Consider the following 22,091-nt stretch of genomic DNA (forward strand, 5'->3'; position numbering starts at 1 on the left):
ACACGATACCATGCCATCATTACTTCTGCACTGCTGCTGGCGGTTGCACTGCCTTCAGAGCTGGAGTCCCATCCAGCAGCTGCTGCTCTCTGGCCACCCAAATCTGAAGTCAGCGCCGCTGCCAGTAGCAGTGCAGATTTAAGGGTGCCAATACCGAGACACCCCCCCCCAACCCCCTTCAGTTACACCACCACGAAAATTCAGATTTAAATATCTGAAATAATGAAATTTATGATTTTTAAAATCCTATGACTCTAATATTGCCCAAAATGGACTGTGAATTTGGTAGGGCCCTACATATGCCCCAAGAGTTGAAGGCAGTGTCTGGCTGATATTTGTGGGCTCTTTTGAATGGTCTCTACAAGTGTGGCCAAGGAGAAGAATCTGTGTTGAGGTAGGAGAGCTCTGGCCTGTACCGAGTCGAAGTCAACCCCTAAAAAAACCAGGCGCTGTACCAGAAAGATGGTTGATTTCTGGGCATTGATCTGAACGCCCAGCTCCATTAACAAGTTCATTGCAGATTTGGTGACTTGGCGAGCCTCTTGTCACAGGCTCTGAGGAGGAAATCATCCAGGTGGGGTAAATCGTGATCCCTTGGGAGCATAAGTGTACTGCCATTACTGAGAGAACCTTGGAGAATACTCTCGGAGCAGATGATAGCCCGAAGGGGAGTCATTTGTACTGGTAATGTTCTTGTCCCAGGGTAAATCTGAGGAACCATCTGTGAGACGGTAGGATTGAGATATGGAAGTAGGTGTCCTGAAGGTTGAGGGCTGAAAATCATCTTCCTGTTCCAATACTGGAATACTCATATTTAGCATGACCATCTTGAATTTTTGAGCTTTGACAAACTTGTTGAGTGCTCTGATGTCTAGTATGGGTCTCCAACCTCCCTTCCTGTTGGGTATTAGAATAAAAAGCTTTGCCTCATACATGCTGAGGTACTGGTTCCAGGCTTCTAACTGGAGGAGATTATCTATCTCTTGTCATAGTAAACTCTTGTAAGAAGGGTCCCTGAAGAGTGATGGGGAAGGGTGTTGTGGAGGGAGAAGGGAGGTAAAATGGATGGAATACCCATTGTGAACAATCTCCAGGACCCCCTCAACTAATAGATTGGTGAGATATCATTTCCCTTTACAAAAACCATGTTGACTCTTCCCCATGTTCATCTATGTGTATGAAAATTCTTTTCTTTACTATAGTTTTAACCAGTTTGCCCAGTACTGATATCAGGCTTACTGGCCTGTAATTGTCGGCCACCTACATTGGGGCCCCTTTTTATGGATTTTGAGACACTGACAGCTCAAAGGCATGTCTTATTTTCTTTACTGTGACTTCTACTATGCATTTCTACCAAGCATTTTCTCTACCTTGATTTCTATAGTGCTGAACAGATAGACACTTAAAAAAGGAAGCTGATAATGGGGTCCACACAGTGTCATCTTTAATCTATCTTCATCACAACCAACAAGGAGATCTGACCCTCAACTCAGGAACAATGGTCATGCTTACTCAAAAGAAAACAGTAACACCAGAAAATATAACATAAAAGCTTAAAAGATTAATTAGATACCTGTATATCTTTCAGTTGAAAAAGGTCACTATTATGGGAAATGATCTATAACAACTATATTAAAAACTAAGACTAAGTTTAGGAGGTACAATGAAATTTGAAGTTAGACCAGCACAGCATATGACTGAGGGAGACAAGAGTTTTTAACCCAAAACTTGTGTTTGAAATGCAAGAAAGCAAATTTAGAATTTCTGTGCTCTAGGTGGAAGATTTGTAAGAATTCTGTGTATTAACCATGAGCTAAAACTAAATTGACCATCCTTGCTTTCAAAGAGTGAGATGCATACAGGCCTTCAAATGACCATCCCAACAACCCACAGTACAGAACACATTATGAAAGCTACTTTAGCATTATGAAAGCTACTTTAGCATATTTTCTTGGTCACATATTGTCCTGTTCTCTTGATATCGAAAGAGAGAAAGACTTTAGAGCCTTTTTATATAAGTTTGTTAAGTCTACTACACTGATTTAAAAAAAAAAATCACCAAAAACATGCTGTGATAGATTGTTCTCAATCTTCAGCTGCTACTGAATTTTACAATATTTGATTTCTCTTCTTTGTCAATTTAACTAGATATTTGTGTCTACACTGATCCTTTATCCATTATAACTAACCTGCTGCTCCTACCAGCTTTGTTCAATGATGCCACAATTCAGTGCTTGACATTACAGTTGCTTCATATACTAGCAAATTTGATATCAGTGAACGAATTAGGCAGGGGAGCATGCTGACTATACAAGACAATGTTTCTTTTGAAAAAGCCAGACATCTTTGTACTCAGCAATTTTAGGAAAGTAGATCAAAATTAATTTCAAATGGATTCTAGTGAAATATATATCTTTGAAGTTTGACTCCATGGAGTTGAAAGGTGCAGGAAGTTGAAATGAGTATGTAATGGTACAGAATCCTTGTATAAGGAACTGAATTAGTCAGAATAAAAGTTGTATTTACGAATTCTAATACTATTACCAGTTAAATAGTATGTGTGCACCTTCCAAAACTCATGAAAAAACATTAAAACAATAAGGAAACATTCAGGCTATTTACTAACAATTTTCAAACTTAAGGTACAAAAGGGAAATGTAACATGAAGCTGGATGCTTCAAACACACTCAAGAATAGACAGTATTCAGCTGAAATGAGTTACTGATGTTATAAATGTGCAACATAAAACTAGAGGATACTAAGAATATTTTCATTTTTTCTCAGCTTTAACCCACTATCCTGTACACTTTATGAGGAATGCATTTTGTGGTCTGATTTTTAAAAGTATTAAAACATCAGTGACCATCAGTACAGTAAAGGGACAAGTTTAAACAGTTTTGAAAATATAGTTTCCAAAATATTAATATATTGCTTTAAAATATATTTGGGTAAGAAATAGCAGACTGTCTCTGATTTGTGGTGCTTTTGGTCTCACCTAAGCCATTCACTTAAGACCATAAATACAGAAGAAAGCTATGTAATAAATCATAACGATATTTGTTATGAAGTGTTTTCTTGTGGTCAAACACTTGTCAAAACACCCTTCAAATTATTCTTTTCATAAATACTGTAGATATTGTTTGACAATAATATATACAGTTTTCTCTTTAATCAAACTGACAGCTTAAGAAAGCATATTTAAGCCACCTGAGATATCACAAAGAAGATAGATATCATAGACTTTGCTAATTTTTCTTGGATACCTATTTAATGGAAACTAAATGCCAAGCTTACTACTATGGCTAAAAATATTTGAAAAGAAGGTGACAAGTCATTTAATATAGAGATCATGGCTTGTACTCCCACCTCTGATATTGTATACCCTTATACGGGGCTCAGAGTTTGTTAGAGATCAGAGGACTTAGTGACTCACTTTGTCATTCTAATAAATGTAATGAGCAGTGTTGAAAGGCTCTAGAGTGAGTTGCATCTTCCCTTCTTCTAACGGGAGGAAAGTTGGCAATAAACAGGGCCTTTGAGGGAAGACAGGAGAAGGGGGGACGTTTGTGGGAAATGTAGATCCAAGGCATCACTGAGGTTATAAAAGGAGCTTAGGCGGCCCCACCGAAAATTATGGTTCAGTAGTTAAAGAATCTTTCCTTAGATTTCCTAATGTAGCAGCCATTTAATATTATGTTAAAACATTACCTACTTTGATATGCAGGACATTTTTCATATTGTGAATAGCACATTACTTATTTTTTCCCTAAAATAATAGTAGCAACAACAATAATAATAATACTATCTGGTTTATATAGAGTTTTTCATCAGTAGATCTCAAAGAACTTTACAAAGGAGTTCAGCATCATTGCTGGTGGGGAAATAAACATGCATAGGCTTGGAAGAATTAAATGTTTATCAGTAAATGCTGATAAATGTTGATTTCACTATATACACTGTGGCAGAGTTCCGACCTTGTCCCCATGAGTCCCGTGCTTCCAGGCGGTTTATGCTAACCTCAGAGGCTCACTGTGACCCTCCAAATAGCCCTTTTCTCTCTAGGGCCAGGGTTACAGTCTACTGAGCCCTTTTCATCATAAGCCAGCAAGAAGGTTGATGAGAGAATTCCCAGTCTCTGTTGTCCCTACAGGCTTATTCAAGAACAGTTGAGTTTCCTGTCCTGACAGGGACCTCTTCCCTTCCCAGGAGGTATTTCTGTAGTGGTGCATTGGGGGGAACCCGGGCCCACCCTCTACTCCGGGTTCCGGCCCAGGGATCCTAATCGCAGCAGCTGTTGGCAGCCGACCTTTCACTCTCAGAATTGCTACATTTCCCTGGGCCACTTCCCCATAGCTCCCCCGCTTCTCTCTCTCAATGCCTTCTTCACCCTTACCTTAGGGCTCCCTTTCCAGTGGTTTCAGGGTGTCTTCATTACCCAGCCCTTCAGCCACACTTCCTCTCCTCTGCTCCCTGGCTCTCTTTGGCCTGACTGGAGTGAGCCCTTTTATAGCATCAGAGGGGCCTTAATTAGAGTCAGGTGCTTAACAGCCTCACTTGACTCTTAGAAGGTTAACTGGAGTCAGGTGTTCTCATTAGCCTGGAGCAGCCACTGCTCTAGTCAGTCAGAGAACAGAAAACTGCTTATCCAGTGGCCAGTATATCTGCCTTCTACTATTCTGCTGCTACCTGTGGATCCTCCCCTTAGGCTGGAGGGAGGTCCTTTATCCGCTCCCTGGAAACCAACAGGATTACTCTGCTGTTCCCAACTAGCCTGGGTCTATCACAACACATAGACCAACGAAAAAATATTTCCATCAGTAATAACTGAAATTTACAGATAGACAAAGCAAGAAAAATTGCTGCTTGAGAATTAAAATTTGATTTAAGGCTATTTACTTTGTACATTTTGACATGTGATGTTGACAATTTTTTGGTTTAATAGTTCTAAAAATAACTTTTTGAATATCAGTGTCTACGGTCATTAAATAATTAGTGTCTGGCCCCCTCTCCCATTGTCTGACCACCCATAATTTCCAGGAACTGAGAAAAATCCAATTAACAAAAAAAAAATGCTTAACACCCATCATTTTTCACAACTATGAAAATTTAAAATAAATAAATATAGAAAAAATGATTAAAATTAAATATTGATATCTGTCAAAATTATAAAAAAATAAAAGTGTTCTACCAAGCCTAAAAATGAGGCAGTTTGTCTCTTTACATGAACTGAGAAACAGAACAACTTCCTTATCCTCAGAAGCTTTCACTTACTTTCTGTCCTTTTCATAATCCAGTGCAAAATTTCCTTCTATGCTTCAAGTTCTTCATTAAATGTTAAGACCCCTCTGATCTACTTAAATAGGTGTTTTTAAAATGGTTTCAAGTGTCATGGTTGTGGTACCCACGTACACCGGGTACAAGCTTGTTAAACACACTTTTTTAAAGCATTCACAATCAGGTTGGAATATGTGTACTTGTTTAATTTTGTCAATCTAAAAGGAATCAGGGAGTCAGCTCTGAACCCATTCAAAGAGATTAGCTGAAAGTTTTATCTCTGTGTATAAAACATACATTGGAGTTCATGATTTTATGGTTCAATGAACACCCCATTTATTTATGTTTGCAGTGTAGACAGGCCTTAATGAAAACCTCAGTATAAACACAGACAAAACTCATAGTTCCTTTTTAGAACAGCCTGACCAACTGGGAGTGAAATCCTGGCTCTACTGAAATCAAAGGGAGTTTTGCCATTGACTTCAATGGTGCTAGGATTTCACAGTTGTGCCTAAGTAACTACTAGTTTTTCAAATGCTATCTGCAGACTCATCACTTCTACCTAATTTAAGACTCCTATAGTCCTATATTATTTTATGAAACAATCTCTGACTCCCAGTTTCATGGTACAAACTGTACTTATCATATCACAAAACTTTGCCACTGTACATCTCATACCTGTCCTGCCAGATGAAAGATGTTACCTGGATTATTTGATGTAATCTACAGTACATAGTTCACTATTATTTGCATGTACAGTACAGATTAATTTACTCTGATATTTTGTATAAGTAAGGCTATAGAAAACTAACTTTGGACTTCATAAACCATTGAGACCATTATTTTGTCCAATCAGACATTATCAAACTTTTTCACAGTATGGATCACATCTTAGTAGAGATATCCTAAGCAAACTATTTATCCTTCAGGCTAGGAAAGCAGAAAGAAAACTATAGATTGTTATTTCTATTTTTAAATACTTGGCAACCACACAGACACTATATTGATGAGCATCATAGTCAGTAGCCACATTTAAAATGTTCATTCAAGTTCTAGACATATTACTGGTTCTAGTGGTACCTCCCATTTTAAGCAGAGGGAATATTGCTGGAATTGGTAATATAATTAAAACAGAATGAACTTCTGAAATGCATTCATTGTAGATAAATTAAATATATAAAGATGCACATGGTAATGTAAAATCCTCAATTTATTTCAGTATTTTAGCAAGAAGTTTGTTTCACGTGTCATGATGGATGTACTACATTTGCTTTTCAACCATCCATGCTGAATAACCTTGTGCAACTGCTTTTATTGCATCAGGTACAGGAATATTAAATAAATATTGGCTTTGCTGGTTTCCTAATTCTGTATAATGCATTTTTCATTCAACTTTTCCATGTTAAAAAAAATAACTAACTAACTGAATTTCACTTTCATGCACAATAAGAAGCAATAATATAGGTTTATTGGAAACCAACAGAAATTTGCCGTACTGTATTCTCATTTTGAAGAGTGGATCTTACCTCAGACCAAAGATGTGTGATTGTTCATAATTGAATAAGGAGTGAATTTTAGCGTCTGAATTCAAAATTATAAGTCTGTCAATTACATCCTGAAAAAATAAGGCATTGTAAAATTATTATGCATCTTCTTATATTTCTTACACTTAAGGTTAATTTATGTGTAAAAATACAGCATTTTTTTTTCTAAACGTTACAAATATATATATATATATTTTTTTTTTTTTAAAGTGTCCGTGCTTAATGTTCTTGCTTCCATTAAAGTCAATGGTGCGGAATCAAGGCTTTGATATATATATACATACACACACACAATAATCTATGATACAAATATATGCATACATATGCGCATGCGCACACACACACACTAAATTGGAGACGTTCATACATATCATTATTATCCCTGGGAACAGATTTATAACACAAGTGAGGAAGGAAAGTAAGACCTTCAAATTATGTAAAGATTTTATATTACCCAATATACTATGTGCATATGCTGCCCTCATGCTGCACATAATAAAAAATGCAAAAACACTTTAAAATCTATCATTGAGCAGAAAATAGAGCATGTCTTTAATTATTAACATAATACTTGCTCAGGCAAAGTGTCTAACTATATTGTAGTATTTTGAAAAAAAATCAAAGAAAAAATTACTTACAGTAACATTTGTAGGAACTTCACGGAGAGAATATTCTGGTTTATTTGGTATCTCCTGATCACCTATCAGTTCATAAATAGCAGGATAGGATAGCAAATTTACCAGCGCTAGAAAAGACTTAAAAAGGTTGCTCCTGTGAACTTTTGTATTTATATAACCAGACATTTGATAGCATGTAATTGGCAGTTAATTACAACAATGTAAAGAAGTTAGGCCCAGATCTCAGCCTCACCTGCTCTGCAGTGTGAAGTTTAAAACAGGCAGAGCTGCCCAAACAAATGCGGAACATTACTCATATCCTAATGAAAGACACATTTATGGTAGCCTAAGGGTAGTGCCCATGCACCTTGTGAGAACTGTGTGAACTGATGGGCTGTCACATTGCAGAAACGAATAGCTCAGTGAAAGCTAAGAATTCTTCCATGGGTCTGAATGAAGTACAATTATGGCAATAAATGTTGAATGATTTTCAAATGCTATACTACTTATATCATCCCATGCTCGTAAAATTTGACAAAGTAAGACAAAGTAACCACTATCAGAAAGAGAGCTTTCCACTTGAAAGAATGTAACCTCATGAAAATCAAACTAACTGAAAATCAAATATAAAATCAAATCATATACCATCTAAAACATTAGCCAATTTAGGTATACATTTATATGCTGTTCTACAACACTGCTCATAAATCTCAATTTATGCTATTATAAGACCTCATTTTGTCAAGATGATCCTCTTTATCACTCTTTTTATGATATAGTTTTAAATGGACTTAAATGACCCTTGCAATTGTGACCCTCCATATAAACACAGGAACCTATTTCATTAAGTCATTGTTTTGCTTGTTGTACTACACCAATTCTGCCTTAAGTGGCTAAATTAGAAACAATGCTGATGAAATGTCTCATTTAGGATATTAATGAAACCACCTGTGTATTTATACACAGTAGTAATAAATTGCACAAAATAAGATAATTTCTCACCTTCTGACAGCTTCGGTCAATAGGATCTACTGGAGTAGAACTGGGGTGAGTTACTCTAAGATCATCTCTTCCACACTCCAGAATAGCCCATAATTCAGTTATAAGTGTTTTTATAAACCCTAAAAATTAATATTTGATTTAGTCACAAAAATGCTTAAAAAACAAGTAAAATAAAACTCAAAACTCTATACAATGTGGACCAAATTTTAAAAAGAGATTGCCTCAGGGACTACTCTCCTCTTCTATCCATAATATGGTAGGTACACCACCGTCCTTCCCACTGATGATCAAATAACATCATTATGACAACTACAGCAACTGTTTACAAGGAAAAGTAATATTACCGTAGGTAATATATTTTTCCATTTGTGTTTGTTTTTTAAGAGATTAAGTAGCTGGAAACAAAGATGACCCAGTATTTTGTCACAAGCTAGCTTTTATAGACCACAATTTGGGAACGATATATTACACAATATCATTGAGTCTAAAGACACAGGATTTAAGACAACTTGTCTAGAAACAACTCACTTGCACTTGCATAATAAAGTCAACTAGATTTACCTAAAGAGAGAGAGTGGTTTTGCACAGCTGCCCGTGCCAGTCTACTGTAATATACAGGGTCAGATTTAGGGACAGGTGATCCAGGCGACCGCCTGGGGTGCTGGGCTTTGGGGGCCCTGTGCTAGGGGCACTGTTTTTGTTGTTACCAACAAAAGGGAAAATAGAATGTTTGAAGTAAAACGTTTCAGGTATTCTGCATGAGGATTAATTTTTCACTAACCACTTAGAATGTTTTGGACCTTTGTAGAAACTCATGGAACCTTCCAGACTTTCTGAGAACTACATTTTCCCTGACCCTCCTACACTGTTGTTAGCCATGTCCTTGTGGATTTTTAATGGACAGGGCATCGCCAATCAGTCAATGAGATATAAGAATGAAGTGAGAGCCCAATTGCAATATAGCAAACTTTGTTTTATTGTGTAATTGTGAAAGTGTACTTGTATTTTAAGACTTGAAGAGTGTAAGTAGTGACTAATAAAGGACATATCTAATGAGATGCCAGAAATATCTATCAAACCCCCTATCTATGCAACGATATAAAAGAAATACTGTTATTTCTTTTGCCATGCTTACCATGTAATGTTTGATTACTTTCTAAGTCTGCAGAACACAGACTTTTGCTCTCCCTAATGCTGACTGTTTTCCCCCCATAGAAAATAAAAGATGCCCCTGAAGAAGCCTTCAGGAGCTCACTATAGGAAGTGAAAAGCTCAATTCAATCTAGTTTGCAGCAATGGACAAATCTGATAGGGAAAATATCTGAAATAGAACGACATAGACTGGGCTTTAGGCAGTAGCAATCATCCCAGTGCAGAAGAAATTGAGAAGTGAAGCGTAAATGATGGCAGTCCTATTAGTAAGGAATTAGCAGATTTACTTGAAGGAATGGAAATGTGAGGAAAGTGATGGAGAATCGTCCAGTTTTCCAGGCAGCATAAAGGAGAGTGATGATAAAGAAAAATCTGTTTTACATGAAATGATAAAGAAGAATCAGCCTTGCATGATGACAGAAACAGAAGTGAGAAAAAATGCACATCACAAATCAATACCTCAGATCCTGCTTTATGACCAGCAATCCTAAAATCTGCCGATAATGATCTCAGAATTTTGAATGAGGGTATGATGTTTCCAATAAATTACAGAAGCAACACTTCTCAAAGGCCTGGTCTACACTACGCGTTTAAACCGGTTTTAGGAGCGTTAAACCGATTTAACGCCACACCCGTCCACACTAAGAGGCCCCTTATATCAATTTTAATGGCTCTTTAAATCGGTTTCTGTACTCCTCCCCAACGAGAGGAGTAGCGCTAATATCGGGATTAACATATCGGAATAGGGTTAGTGTGGCCGCAAATCGACGGTATTGGCCTCCGGGCGGTATCCCACAGTGCACCACTGTGACCGCTCTGGACAGCATTCTGAACTCTGATGCACTGGCCAGATAAACAGGAAAAGCCCCGCGAAGTTTTGAAATTCATTTCCTGCTTCCCCAGCATGGAGAGCTCATCAGCACAGGTGACCACGCACAGCTCATCTGCACAGGTAACAATGCAGTCTCCTGAGAATCGAAAAAGAGCCCCAGCATGGACTGCACGAGAGGTACTGGATCTGATCGCTATCTGGGAAGAGGATTCAGTGCTAACAGAACTGCGTTCAAAAAGGCGAAATGAAAAAGTATTTGAAAGAATTGCAAGGTCTATGACGGATAAAGGCCACACCAGGGACTCACTGCAGTGCAGAGTGAAAGTCAAGGACCTCAGACAAGCCTACCAGAAAACCAAAGAAGCAAACGGAAGGTCCGGGGCAGGGCCAAAAACATGCCGCTTCTACGCTGAGCTGCATGCTATTTTAGGAGGCTGTGCCACAAGTACCCCACCCCTGTCCGTGGATTCTGAGGTGGGGGTTGTAAACTCTGCCATGGCTGAGGATTATGCGGACGGGAAGATGACGATGAAGAAGGTGAGGAGGACGACCTTGCAGAGAGCACACAGCACTCCGTGAGCCCCAACAGCCAGGAGCTTTTTCTCACCTTGACGGAATTACCCTCCCAACCCACTACCCCAGACAATGAAGCCATGGAAGGGACCTCTGGTGAGTGTACCTTTGCAAATATCAAACATTGTTTTTTAAGCAAGCATTTTTTAATGATTGATTTGCCCTGAGGACTTGGGATGCATTCTCTGACAGTATAGTTAATTAGAAAAGTTTGTTAACATGTCTGGGGATTGAGCGGAAATCCTCCTGGGACATCTCGATGAAGCGCTCCTGGAGGTACTCCAGAAGCCTTTGCAGAAGGTTTCTGGGCAAGGCAGCCTTGTTCCGTCCACCATGGTAGGACACTTTACCACGCCATGCATGTAGCAAGTAATCAGGTATCATTGCATGGCAAAGTATAGCTGCGTATGGTCCCGGTGATTGCTAGCATTCAAGAAGCATCCGTTCTTTATCTCGCTGTGTTATCCTCAGCAAAGTGATATCGTTCAGGGTAACCTGGTTGAAAATCAGGAATTTAAGTAAGGGGGATGGCCATTTTCCTACTGGGTTCGTGGACTGCAGCACCTTAAAAGAAAACCCTTTCCTGCACGTAGCCAAGCGGGAGGAGGGGAGGAGTGAAATGCCGATGATCTTTTTCGTGTTTGGTCAGTGGGGATCTTCCCCAAGCTACCAGACAGGCAGTGGGGGTGGGGGGAAGGGTGTTGATTAGCAGGGAGCTAGCATGGTATTAGCCATGCGTTGGGGGGAGGGGTAAATCACTGCAGAAGCCGAAAGACAGTGGCTTACCATGGCCGCATGCAAGCTGAATTCTGATGCCCGGACCTGTGTCTGTGAGATCTGTAACCCCAGAGCTGCAGGCACTCAGTATTAAGATGAAAAATGCGACCTTGTAGGGAAATCACATGTGCTATGTAAGGTGAATAGTGCTGTTCACTGTGAAAGAGTATAACCATTGTTCTGTAAAATGTATCTTTTTAAATACTTCTCTCCCTCATGCAGCTGCAAATTTTTCAAGCCTCCCTACTCCATCCCAAAGGCTAGCCCAGATAAGGCGGAGGAAAAAGAAGACGCGAGATGAAATGTTCTCGGATATTATGGAAGTTACACGCAAGGAAAGAGCTCATCTGAATGAGTGGAAGGACGTGGTATCAAATTACAGGAAAGATGCCAGTGAATGTGAGGACAGGAGAGACACCCGAGATGAGAGGTGGCGGCAGGAAGACCGGCAGGAAAATCAGCGGTGGCGGGATGCAACTCTGGGGCTGCTGCGTGATCAAACTGACATGCTCCGGCATCTGGTGGAGCTTCAGGAACGGCAGCAGGATCACAGAGTGCCGCTGCAGCCCCTGTATAACCACCCTCAACCCTCACCATGTTCCACATCCTCCTCACCCAGATGTGTAAGAACGCATGGGGGGAGGCTCCGTGCACCCGCCCACTCCACCCCCGTGGACAGCCCAACCAGAAGGCTGTCATTACTGTGAAATTTTTTTACTGCCCTTCTCCATCCCTCCTATCCTCCTCCCAAACCACACCCTTACTTCTCTCCCTCTTTTTATAATGAATTAATAAATAAATCATGATTTTTAAAATATAGTGCCTTTATTTGCATAAGTAAGCTGTACTCGAAGGGGGAGGGGGAGTTGCTTACAGGGAATGAGTCAATCAAGGGGGGTGGGTGTTCATCAACAAACACAGCAGTCACACTGTACCCTGGCCATTGATGAAGCTCGTTTTCAAAGCTTCTCTGATGCGCATCTCTTCCAGGTGTGCTCTTCTAATCTCCCTGGTGTCTGGCTGCGCGTAATCAGCGGCCAGGTGATTTGCCTCAGCCTCCCACCCCGCCATAAAGGTCTCACCCTTACTCTCACAGAGATTGCGGAGAATACAGCAAGCAGCAATAACATTGGGGACATTGGTTTGGCTGAGGTCTGAGCGAGTCAGTAATGTGCGCCAGCGCGCCTTTAAACGGCCAAATGCACATTCCACCACCATTCTGCACTTGCTCAGCCTGTAACTGAACAGATCCTGACCACTGTCCAGGCTGCCTGTGTATGGCTTCATGAGCCATGGCATCAAGGGGTAGGCTGGGTCCCCCAGGATAACGACAGGCATTTCAACATCCCCAACTGTTAATTTCTGGTCTGGGAAGTAATTCCCTTGCTGCCGCCGTTTAAACAGAGTAGTGCTTCTGAAGACGTGAGCGTCATGAACCCTCCCTGGCCATCCCACGTGGATGTTGGTGAAACGTCCCTTGTGATCAATGGTGCTTGCAGCACCATTGAAAAGTACCCCTTCCGGTTTACGTACTGGGTGCCCTGGTGCTCTGGTGCCAAGATAGGGATATGGGTTCCATCTATCGCCCCCCCACAGCTAGGGGATCCCAGTGCAGCAAAGCCATCCACTATGGCCTGCACGTTTCCCAGAGTCACAACCTTTCGTAGCAGCAGCTTAGTGATTGCTTTAGCTACTTGCATCACAGCAGCCCCCACAGTAGGTTTTCCAACTCCAAATTGATTCCCGACTGACCGGTAGCTGTCTGGCGTTGCAAGCTTCCACAGGGCTATCGCCACTCGCTTCTCTACTGTGAGGGCTGCTCTCATCTTGGTATTGTGGCGTTTCAGGGCAGGGGCAAGCAAGTCACAAAGTTCCATGAAAGTGCCCTTATGCATGCGAAAGTTTCGCAGCCACTGGGAATCGTCCCACACCTGCAACACAAGGCGGTCCCACCAGTCAGTGCTTGTTTCCCGGGCCCAAAATCGGCGTTCAATGGATAGAATCTGCCCCATTACCATCAGGATCTCCAAAGCGCAGGGGCCCGCGGTTTGAGAGAATTCTGTGTCTACATCCTCATCACTGTCATCACCGCGCTGCCGTATCCGCCTCCTCCTCGCCTCGGTTTGAAGGTCCTGGTTCACCATATACTGCACGAGAGTGCGCGAGGTGTTTAAAACATCCACGATTGCGGTATTGAGCTGAGCAGGGTCCATGCTTGCTGTGTTATGGCGTCTGCACAGTTCACCAAGCAAAAAAGGCGCGAAACGGTTGTCTGCTGCTTTCAGGGAGGGAGGGGTGAGGCTGTACCCAGAACCACCCGCGACAATGATTTTTACCCCATCAGGCACTGGGATCTCAACCCGGAAATTCCAAGGGGCGGGGGAGGCTGTGGGAACTATGGGATAGCTACGGGATAGCTACCCACAGTGCAACACTCCAGAAATTGACGCTAGCCTCGGACCGTGGACGCACACCACCGATTTAATGTATTTAGTGTGGCCGCGCGCACTCGATTTTATACAATCTGTTTTGCTAAACTGGTTTATGTAAAATCGGAATAATCCCGTCGTGTAGACGTACCCAAAGTCAGATAAGTTGTTCATTAAACACAATGGTAATTTTCTTAGTTTGATAGAACTCCTGGAGAAATATGATGTCATCATGCGTGAACACCTATGTCAAGTAGCTTGTAAAGAAGATGTGGACCATTACTGCAGCAAAACAATTCAAAACTGATTGATTGACTTTATGGCAAGGCAGGTGCTTGATAACATATTGATGCGGCTTGGCAAAGCAAAGTACTACGCCATAATAATGAACTGCACTTCCGACATTAGTCACAGTAAAGGAACGTTTTTATCTGTTTCCTGTCTGTGGATGACACTACTGGAAAAGGCCAAACAGAACTGTTTATGAATATTTTGAACAAAAATAAAGATTCAGGTCTGCCGCGGCCAAGGCTACAACAACAGCGTAAACATGAAGGGAAGAAAAAGTGGCATCCAGGCAAAGATCCTTGTGTTGAATCCAAGAGCTTTCTTCGTGCCTTGTGGCTGCCATTCCCTCAACCTGATTGTGTCAGATGCAGCATCGTCTGCGTTAGATTCAATATCTCTTCGGAGTACTGCAAAGGATATACATCTTGTTTTCAGCATCAACTATCAGGTAAAAAGAACAAGAGTACTTGTGGCACCTTAGAGACTAAAAATTCTTTTTGCAGATACAGACTAACACGGCTGCTACTCTGAAAACTATCAGGTAGTAGATCCTCACAGACAGTGTTACAAGTCTGACTAGAAAGTCAGTAAGTGACACTCACCAGGAGAGCCATATTGACAGTGAGGTACCAAATGACTGAGGTTTATGATGCTCTGATGAAACTGGTGCAGTTGAGAAAAGCTGCGACCAGAATCCGACACGAGATGCAAAGCCTGGCAAACCAGATCACTGACTTCAAATTTCTGGTCTCAGTTGTGGTTTGGCATAATATCCTGTTCCAAGTAAACATTGGAAGCAAGGCATTAGAAACTCAGTTGATGGACTACTTTGGGGGGAGGGATAGCTCAGTGGTTTGAACATTGGCCTGCTAAACCCAGGGTTGTGAGTTCAATCCTTGGGGAGGCCACTTAGGGATCTGGGGCAAAAATTGGTCCTGCTAGTGACGGCAGGGGGCTGGACTTGATGACCTTTCAAGGTCCCTTCCAGTTCTAGGAGTTTGGTATATCTCCAATTATTTACCTTTATTTTTTTTATTTTATTTTGATGAGAAGTTGCCTTGATTTCGTTGTGGACTACAGAAACAACGGATTTGAAGATGCCATCACTGCTACCAAAGAAATGGCATAAATCTTAGGAGTTGAGCCTATATTCAAGGATACTCATATTGATCAGAACAGTTTGTTTACAAGGGTAGAGATTAGGTGATGGGAAGCGCGAAAGAAAAAAATCAAGAGGGAGCTTTTTTGCTCACTCGTTGACACTGCTACAGTGTCCACTGAAGAAAGGTTTGGACAAATGAAGCACCACTAAAAGACCTGGGGATTTTTGTATGACCTTAATAAGCTGCTGGCGGACAGGAAAATTGTACGGACCTTCACCAGATGCTGACACATGGGGAATGTTCAGACGTCATTGATAAAGTTTTCTACGTTGTATTGGACAACATCTGTGACATTTGGCAACACTGGAAGCCCTCTTGACTCTAAGTTCTCCAACTCATTCATGATGCAGAGCGCAAGGACACGCTTCCTAAATGTGTGGATAGCTTTGAGGATTCTGCTCATGCTGCTGGTCACAGTTACAAGTGGTGAGTGCAGCTTTTTCAATGCTCAGACTTGTTAAAACATATCTTCGACCGATGATGGTTGACAAGAGACTGACATCACTTGTTATTTTATCACTTGAAAATGCCATTGGCCAGTCTTTGGAACTCTCCGACACTGTGCTTCAGTGTGCGAGGGCAAAGGCGAGAAAAAGTGACCTTTTGAACTAAAAGACTAGGGTTAACATTCTAAGCTGTCAATTTCTTGATATTAGTACATTTCTGTTATTCTTAAAATTAAAAAGTTTCTATAAGCTTAGAAACTAATTTATTTTTATTTGCTTATATATGGCATGAATAAATACAGATTTACAGTGTGCAAATTTATCTTTTTATATGCCAGGGATAAATCATGCATGCAAATTGTGCATCAAAGTCGTGAAATAGGATACAACTGCAATAAAAAAACAAGGTATTCAAAAGTTTAATAAATGGAGGGGGGGCACCAAAGATGCTCCTCACCTGGGACGTCATATGGTCTAAGGCTGGTCCTGGTAATGTATATTGCTAGCTGATTATAAAATATGTTAAGAAATCTTAATATATATCTTAAAATGAAAATTAAGGGAAAGATAAGTAGAAATACATATCTTCTGAGTACTGTCTACTGTAAATGATAGGCTGATAATTATGACCACCATCATGTTTGTATAAATGCCTTCTGGTAGGGGAGAAGATCTGGGCTGATTCTTTCAGGTATTTCATCTGCCTTCAATACTATTAACCATAGGATGTGTCGTGGCTGCGGACCATAGAGGAACAGAAGGAGTCACTCAATTTAATCTGTTCCTCATTTCCTGAGAGACTCCAGAAAATAGTAGTGGGCTTTTTTTTTTCTTTCAATCAGCCACAAGGTTTCTCTTATGTGACATACAACAGGGCTCCATTCTGTTGTGCAGGAGCTGAAATATGTATACAGATAATTTTAAAAGATTAGTGAGAAAATTGGAACTGTTGTGTCTTCAGTATGAGGACTACACTGGTTGCAATTCAAGTTATCAGTTTTAATCTTTGAAACACTATATGGTTTAGGTGCAGGCTATTTGAGCTGTGATGCCAGTCCCTGGTTTAACTTAGAGACGCTTTCTGGCACAGCATGTTTAGTGAAGAATCCTTGATTCTGGAACTCATTTCCTCACCAATCAGTGTTCCTAAAGAGCTAGTTTCTTGATGTTCAGACCTATCCATCTTCCCAGGCTTTTCAGAAGTGAGTGGGTTATGAAGATGGTATATCAGTTAAAGAAAAGACGGTTACTCACCGTAGTAACTGTTGTTCTTCGAGATGTGTTGCTCCTATCCATTCCAGTCAGGTGTGCGCGCCGCGCGTGCACGGCTCTTCGGAACATTTTTACCCTAGCAACTCCGGCGGGCCGGCTGGCGCCCCCTGGAGTGGCGCCGCTATGGCGCTGGTTATATACCCCAGCCGGCCCGTCCGCTCCTCAGTTCCTTCTTGCCGGCTTCTCCGACAGTGGGGAAGAAGGGCGGGTCTGGAATGGATAGGAGCAACACATCTCGAAGAACAACAGTTACTACGGTGAGTAACCGTCTTTTCTTCTTCGAGTGATTGCTCCTATGCATTCCAGTCAGGTGATTCCCAAGCCTTACCTAGGCGGTGGGGTCGGAGTGAGACGTGGCAGAGTGTAAGACAGCTGAGCCGAAGGCTGCATCGTCTCTAGATTGCTGCACCAACGCGTAGTGGGAAGCGAAGGTGTGGACAGAAGACCAGGTGGCCGCTCTACAGATGTCCTGGATAGGAATATGTGCCAGGAAGGCGGCAGACGAGGCTTGCGCTCTCGTGGAGTGAGCGGTGAGGCGGCATGCAGGCACGCGAGCAAGCTCGTAGCATGTCCGGATACATGCCGTCACCCAGGAGGAAATCCGTTGGGAGGAGACCGGCTCGCCTTTCATGCGATCGGCAACCGCTACGAACAGCTGGGTCGAACGCCGGAAGGGCTTCGTCCGCTCAATATAAAAAGCGAGGGCCCTGCGGACGTCCAGGGTGTGAAGCTGTTGCTCCCGAGGTGAGGCGTGCGGCTTCGGGAAGAAGACCGGGAGGAAGATCTCCTGATTGACGTGGAAGGCCGACACCACTTTCGGGTGGAAGGCAGGGTGTGGGCGAAGCTGCACCTTGTCTGCATGGAAGACGGTATAAGGTGGACCAACCGTTAGAGCACGAAGCTCAGACACTCGTCTTGCCGACGTTATAGCGACGAGAAAAGCCGTCTTCCACGAGAGGTAGAGCAGGGAGCACGTGGCCAAAGGCTCGAAGGGGGCTCCCATAAGCTTGGCCAGAACGAGGTTCAAGTCCCAGGCCGGGGTAGGACGTCTTATCGGCAGGTACAACCGGTCCAGGCCCTTCAGGAAGCGGGAAACCATCTGGTTCGAGAAGATGGATCGACCTTCTATGGCTGGGCGAAAGGCGGACACGGCTGCCAAGTGTACCTTCAGGGAGGAGACCGCGAGACCTTGCTCCTTAAGGTACCAGAGGTAGTCCAGGATTGTAGAGAGAGGGACTAGGAAGGGATTAAGGCCGCGCTGGTCACACCAGAGGGCAAAGCGCTTCCATTTCGCGAGATAGGTGGAGCGAGTGGAAGGCTTTCTGCTTTCAAGCAGGACTCGCTGTACTGCCGCTGAACAGTCCCTCTCTGCGTGGGTCAGCCACGCAGGTACCAAGCTGTAAGATGGAGGGACTACAGGTCCGGGTGGCGGAGTCTGCCGAAGTCCTGCGTGATGAGGTCCGGCCATAATGGAAGGGGAATGGGCTCCCGAACGGAGAGCTCGAGCAGCAGGGTGTACCAATGCTGCCTCGGCCAGGCCGGAGCGACGAGTATTAGGTGGGCTCTGTCCCTCCGAAGTTTGAGTAGCACACGGTGTACGAGCGGGAACGGAGGGAAGGCGTAGTGGAGGTGATCCGTCCAGGAGTACAGGAATGCGTCTGACAGGGAGCCCTGAGAGCGACCCTGGTAGGAACAGAACTGGTGGCACTTCCTGTTCTCCTTGGAGGCAAACAGGTCTACCTGGGGAAAGCCCCACCGTTGGAAAATCGTGTGTACCACATCTGGTCGAAGGGACCACTCGTGGGCGAGGAAAGACCTGCTGAGATGGTTGGCCAGCATGTTTTGCACTCCTGGAAGAAAGGACGCTTCTAGGTGAATCGAGTGTGTTACGCAGAAGTCCCACAGGAGCATCGCTTCCGTGCAGAGGAGGGAGGAGCGGGCTCCACCCTGCTTGTTCACGTAGAACATCGCCGTCGTGTTGTCCGTGAACACTGCCACGCAGCGGCCTTGCAGGCGGCTGCGGAAGGTGTGACACGCCAAACGGATCGCTCACAGCTCTCGGACGTTGATGTGAAGAGCGAGCGCTTGGGGCGACCAGAGACCCTGGGTGTGAAGGTCGCCCAGGTGAGCCCCCCACCCCAACGCTGAGGCATCCGTGGTCAGGGTGACGGATGGGCGAGGAGGGTGGAACGGGACTCCTGCACACACGACCTCTGGGTCCAGCCACCAGCTGAGCGACTCGAGAGTTGGCTTCGTGACCGTGACCACCATGTCGATGGGGTCGCGATGCGGGCGGTACACCGACGCTAGCCAGGATTGGAACGGGCGAAGGCGGAGTCTCGCGTACGTGGTGACGAACGTACAGGACGCCATGTGGCCCAGGAGGCGCAGGCAGGACTGAACCGTTGTCGTGGAAAAGGTGAGAAGGTCTCGGATGATGGAGACCATTGTCTGGTGCCGAGATCGAGGGAGGCAGGCCCTGGCCAAACTGGAGTCGAGGACCGCTCCAATGAACTCCACCCACTGCGACGGAGTTAAGGTGGACTTCTCGGCATTGATGAGAAGGCCGAGGTATCGAAATAGGGATAGTATTTCTGTCATCTGGTCCATTACCAGCTGCCGGGATGTCCCGCGAACCAGCCAGTCGTCGAGATACGGGTAAACGTGTATGTGACGACGGCGGAGGGCTGCGGCAACCACCGCCATGCACTTGGTAAAGACCCTCGGCGCGGTGGATAGGCTGAATGGTAGCACTGCGAACTGGTAGTGCACGTTGTTGACTACGAACTGCAGGTAGCGTCGATGGGGAGGGTAAATCGCGATATGGAAGTACGCGTCCTTCATATCGAGGGCGGCAAACCAGTCTCCCGGATCCAGGGAGGGAATGATGGTCCCCAGGGTGACCATGCGAAACTTGAGCTTGAGCAGGTACCTGTTGAGCTCCCGGAGGTCCAGTATAGGACATAGACCTCCTTTCGCCTTGGGGATGAGAAAATATCGGGAATAGAATCCCCTGCCCCGCATGTCGTGAGGCACCTCCTCTATGGCACCCAAGCTCAACAGAGTCTCGACCTCTTGTAGGAGGAATTGCTCGTAAGAGGGGTCCCTGAAGAGGGACGGGGAAGGTGGGTGGGAAGGAGGGGGCAAAACAAATTGAAGGCGGTAACCAGACTGGATTGTTTGAAGCACCCAGTTGTCCGTTGTTATTTGGGACCACGCTGAAAAGAAGTGGGAAAGGCGGTTGCAAAATAAACGGGAAGGATCCGGTACAGAGTCTGATGGGCCGTCCTCGGGCGTCCCATCAAAACGCCTGCTTGGGGCCCTGAGGGGCCTTTGAAGGCGGATGGGTCTGATTACGCCTGTTGCCCGATGGTCTACGGCGCTTTAGGCCGTGTCGGTGGCTGTTATAGGGTCGCGACCTAGGCTGATTAAATGGCCGGTAGGGTTGCTGCCGGAATGACCTTCGCTGGGTAGCCGGTGTGTGCATACCCAGAGTGCGAATGGCTATTCGACCGTCCTTGAGGGTCTGAATTCTGGAATCCGTCTTTTCAGAAAACAGACCCTGAGTGTCGAAGGGTAGTTCCTGCAAAGTGTACTGCACCTCCGGTGGCAATGTGGAGGACTGCAACCAGGAGATGCGCCTCATGGTTACTCCTGAAGCCAGGGTTCTAGCACCCGAGTCCGCGGAGTCCAGAGCGGCCTGGATGAAGGACCTGGAGGACTTCTTGCCCTCTTCCAGGAGGGCCGTGAACTCTTGGCGCGAGGCTGTTGCGATCAGCTCTGCGAATTTCGCCAGGGACACCATGATGTCAAAGGTGTATCTGGTGAGGAGGGCCATCTGGTTGGCGATCCGGAGCTGGAGACCCCCTGCCAAATAGTCCTTTCGGCCCAACAGATCCATGCGCCTCGCTTCCCTGGATTTCGGCGCTGGCGCTGGCTGACCATGCCTCTCCCTGTCGTTGACCGACTGGACCACGAGCGAGTCTGGTGCAGGATGGGTGTATAAGTACTCGTACCCTGTGGGGGGGACGGAGTACTTCCTTTCGACACCGCGGGCGGTGGGAGGGACGGACGCCGGTGACTGCCAGATGGTAGTGGCGTTCTTCTGAATAGTGCGGATGAATGGCAAGGCCACCCGCACTGTAGCCTCAGCTCCAATTACATTTGTCACCTGGTCTTTGTCCTCAGTGACCTCCGCTACAGGGAAGTCGATAGCCTTCGCCACCCGGCGAAGAAGGTCCTGGTGGGCCCGCAAGTCAATAGGTGGAGGGTCTGCCGTAGAAGCCCCCGCCACCGCCTCGTCTGATGAAGATGACGAGGACAGACCTTGGACCACGGCCTCCGCAAGTGGTTCCTCTATGGGGTGGGCAGCTGTCTCGGACCGTGGATGCTCCGCGGGATCAGGCGGTAACTGAGCCTCACCTGGTGGCGAAGGGGGCGGTCTGCTTACTGTGGCCTCCGGTACCCTGCGTTCGGAGGCTGGGGTCCTCGGAGGGAAAGGAAGCCTTTGAGCTTCGTACTGGGCCCAGGGGACCCAGAAGCCCCACTGCTGCGCACCGTGAACTTGTCATTGCAGGGCAGCCGGAAGATGGCCATTGCTGTCTGCCCGCGAAGCGACCGATGAGTGACGAGATGGCCACGGAGGTGCGGAGGCGCTGACGGACTGCGCCGTCTGTCCCCAGACGGTGCCGAGGATCGGTGCCGGTCGTCGCGGTACCGAGA

General features: G+C 44.7%; 1 protein-coding gene across 14 annotated transcripts in view; it reads right to left on the bottom strand.

Annotated features, from left to right (window-relative positions):
• TBC1D32 (TBC1 domain family member 32) overlaps nucleotides 1-22,091 on the bottom strand; it is a 186,229-nt gene that overhangs the window by 113,587 nt on the left and 50,551 nt on the right. For all 14 annotated transcript variants that reach the window (XM_045010109.1, XM_045010113.1, XM_045010116.1 and 11 more), the window contains 3 exons: nucleotides 8,438-8,556; nucleotides 7,457-7,573; nucleotides 6,801-6,889 (listed from right to left, as the gene is read on the bottom strand). In XM_045010109.1, coding sequence (XP_044866044.1) covers nucleotides 6,801-6,889; nucleotides 7,457-7,573; nucleotides 8,438-8,556 — 325 coding nt within the window. The remainder of the gene's footprint in view (nucleotides 1-6,800; nucleotides 6,890-7,456; nucleotides 7,574-8,437; nucleotides 8,557-22,091) is intronic.

Source organism: Mauremys mutica, chromosome 3 (genome assembly GCF_020497125.1).
Source record: "Mauremys mutica isolate MM-2020 ecotype Southern chromosome 3, ASM2049712v1, whole genome shotgun sequence".
NCBI lineage: Eukaryota > Metazoa > Chordata > Testudines > Geoemydidae > Mauremys > Mauremys mutica.